We start from the raw sequence: 1972 nt of genomic DNA, 5'->3' as shown, positions 1-1972 counted from the left end.
TTTTAATTCAGTTTGTCACCTGTCTGTACATCACACTAAAGACACTACACTGAAAATGTATCGAGCTTTGTAATAAAGATTAATCAGTAATATTCTTTAGATGAGGGATGCATGACATCTAATTAGAGATCAGCGTCTCTTTTGCAAGAGAGACCTGGGTCTTAGTGTCCCATTATGTGAGTGGACATTAGACTTTTTACTGTAACAGACTGCACACAGGCAGTAAGACGGGCAGGCACACATCGTCCATCTGGTCTCTCAGCAAGGGCACCCCCCAGATCTGCACGCTCGGCCGTCTACACCCTCTTCACACGCAACTGTCTGTCATCACTCCACTTCTATCATTAGTTTGGACATGATACCATAGTATCGGTCTCATCTAAGATAACATGAAGTCGGGTAGAGACGTGAGGTCCACTACCTGGAGTGACCATCACAACCCGACATGAAAAACAAAAACTAAAGAAATGATTGTTGATTTTCATAAGAAGATTCATAGCTATCCCTCACTGCTAATACACAGTGAAGTGGTTGAAAGGGTCACACACTTTAGATTCCTGGGTGGGACAATAACGGAACCTGCCGTGGGATCTCAGCACCGGATCTGCACTGGTACGGGAGTTGCCACATATTTCCGTTGTGTAAGCAACGACACAGAAATCTCAAAATGGGTCAAAATCAAAAGTTTAAAATATGAGTGTTTTAAAATCCACTGTACTTTGTGAATTTCTCCTCTGGGGATCAATGTCTTCTTGTATTAATCCCATATATATGGTGTATAATACTGGGAGGAAGCGGTTATTTGTGGAGCATCTAGAGTTGGCCGGTGCTGAGACACACTGTTCTTTCATGAGCATGACATACTCATCCTCATACAGTTTCAGCAGCTGGCATACAGAACTATCACCACACTGTATTATTTTGTGCTATAACTGCAGACATGCCACTGTCAATTACACTGCCCAAACAAAAAGCACAGTGGTTTTCTCAATATTATTATTTTTTTGGTTGTGTTCTGTGATTTTTCCTGAACAGCCTCACCACAACCCACAGTTCTTTTTCATTTTCACCAGCTCCTTGTGTTCTGGGAGAACGGCGTCCACTGACGGCACACTCGGGTATCAAGCATATGATGTGCACACTGTCTGGTTTCAGCATACTTCATCTGGTCACTTTGCCAGTTTAAACATCCTCCACACTCAAAACCAGCTTAGGAGCAGTGTGCCAGTAGTGGACTGGGGATACACAGATGACAGTGTAAAATACTACAACTACTTTAATCACAAATCTTTATAATGATTATAAAAATATATATGACCCAGTGTGGTCAGAAGCCAGTACTGAACAAATAAAAACCTCTCCAACCTTCCTAATTACCTAGAAAGCAGCATCGCAGGCTGTGCACAGACTACTGTATATGTGTAATCCACAGTAACGTCTGCATCACAGCTGCAGCGACACGGTCTACCAACGATACAGTACATTGACGAGGTGGCTGGTAAACGTTCAGACGGTCCTTTAGACTCAAGGTTTTTGTATTTTTCAGATTTGCATCAGAGTCCTTGCCTTGGATTGTGCCACAGAGAACTCAAATCCTACTGTCAGACACTCACTCTCTGAGCGGAGGTGAACAGCTGTCTCCTCTTGGCCTCGTCCTCTTCTGCAGCTCCACTGATCTCCAACAGTCGCTCAAGCACCATCTTCACAGACAGCGCCGCCGCCGGGAGACCCAGCTGCATGGCCTGACGCCTCAGCTCGCACACTGTCCACAGACAACACAACAACACATATTATCATAACATTTACTTAATGTGAAGGTGAGGCTTTCATCATATGGCACTCCTGCTCTGAGCAGGAGCCGTTTCCATTAGTCTCCTTTGTGTGAAAACCACTTGTCCAGAACATAAACAATGAACAAAGGTGGATTTCATGAAAAGGCTGGTATTATTTTACATTCCTCATGTCTGTGGTT

At 43.8% G+C, this 1972-nt stretch overlaps 1 protein-coding gene across 1 annotated transcript in view; it reads right to left on the bottom strand.

Moving 5' to 3' along the window:
- The window catches only part of LOC109951862 (uncharacterized), an 18591-nt gene that overhangs the window by 12954 nt on the left and 3665 nt on the right, over nt 1–1972 (bottom strand). Inside the window, exon 4 of the mRNA XM_020586586.1 lies at nt 1614–1762. Coding sequence (XP_020442242.1) covers nt 1614–1762 — 149 coding nt within the window. The remainder of the gene's footprint in view (nt 1–1613; nt 1763–1972) is intronic.

This window comes from Monopterus albus, unplaced genomic scaffold, assembly GCF_001952655.1.
Source record: "Monopterus albus unplaced genomic scaffold, M_albus_1.0 scaffold414.1, whole genome shotgun sequence".
Lineage (NCBI taxonomy): Eukaryota > Metazoa > Chordata > Actinopteri > Synbranchiformes > Synbranchidae > Monopterus > Monopterus albus.
Note: the sequence above shows the minus strand (reverse complement) of the source record. Positions and strands in the feature narration are given on the sequence as shown.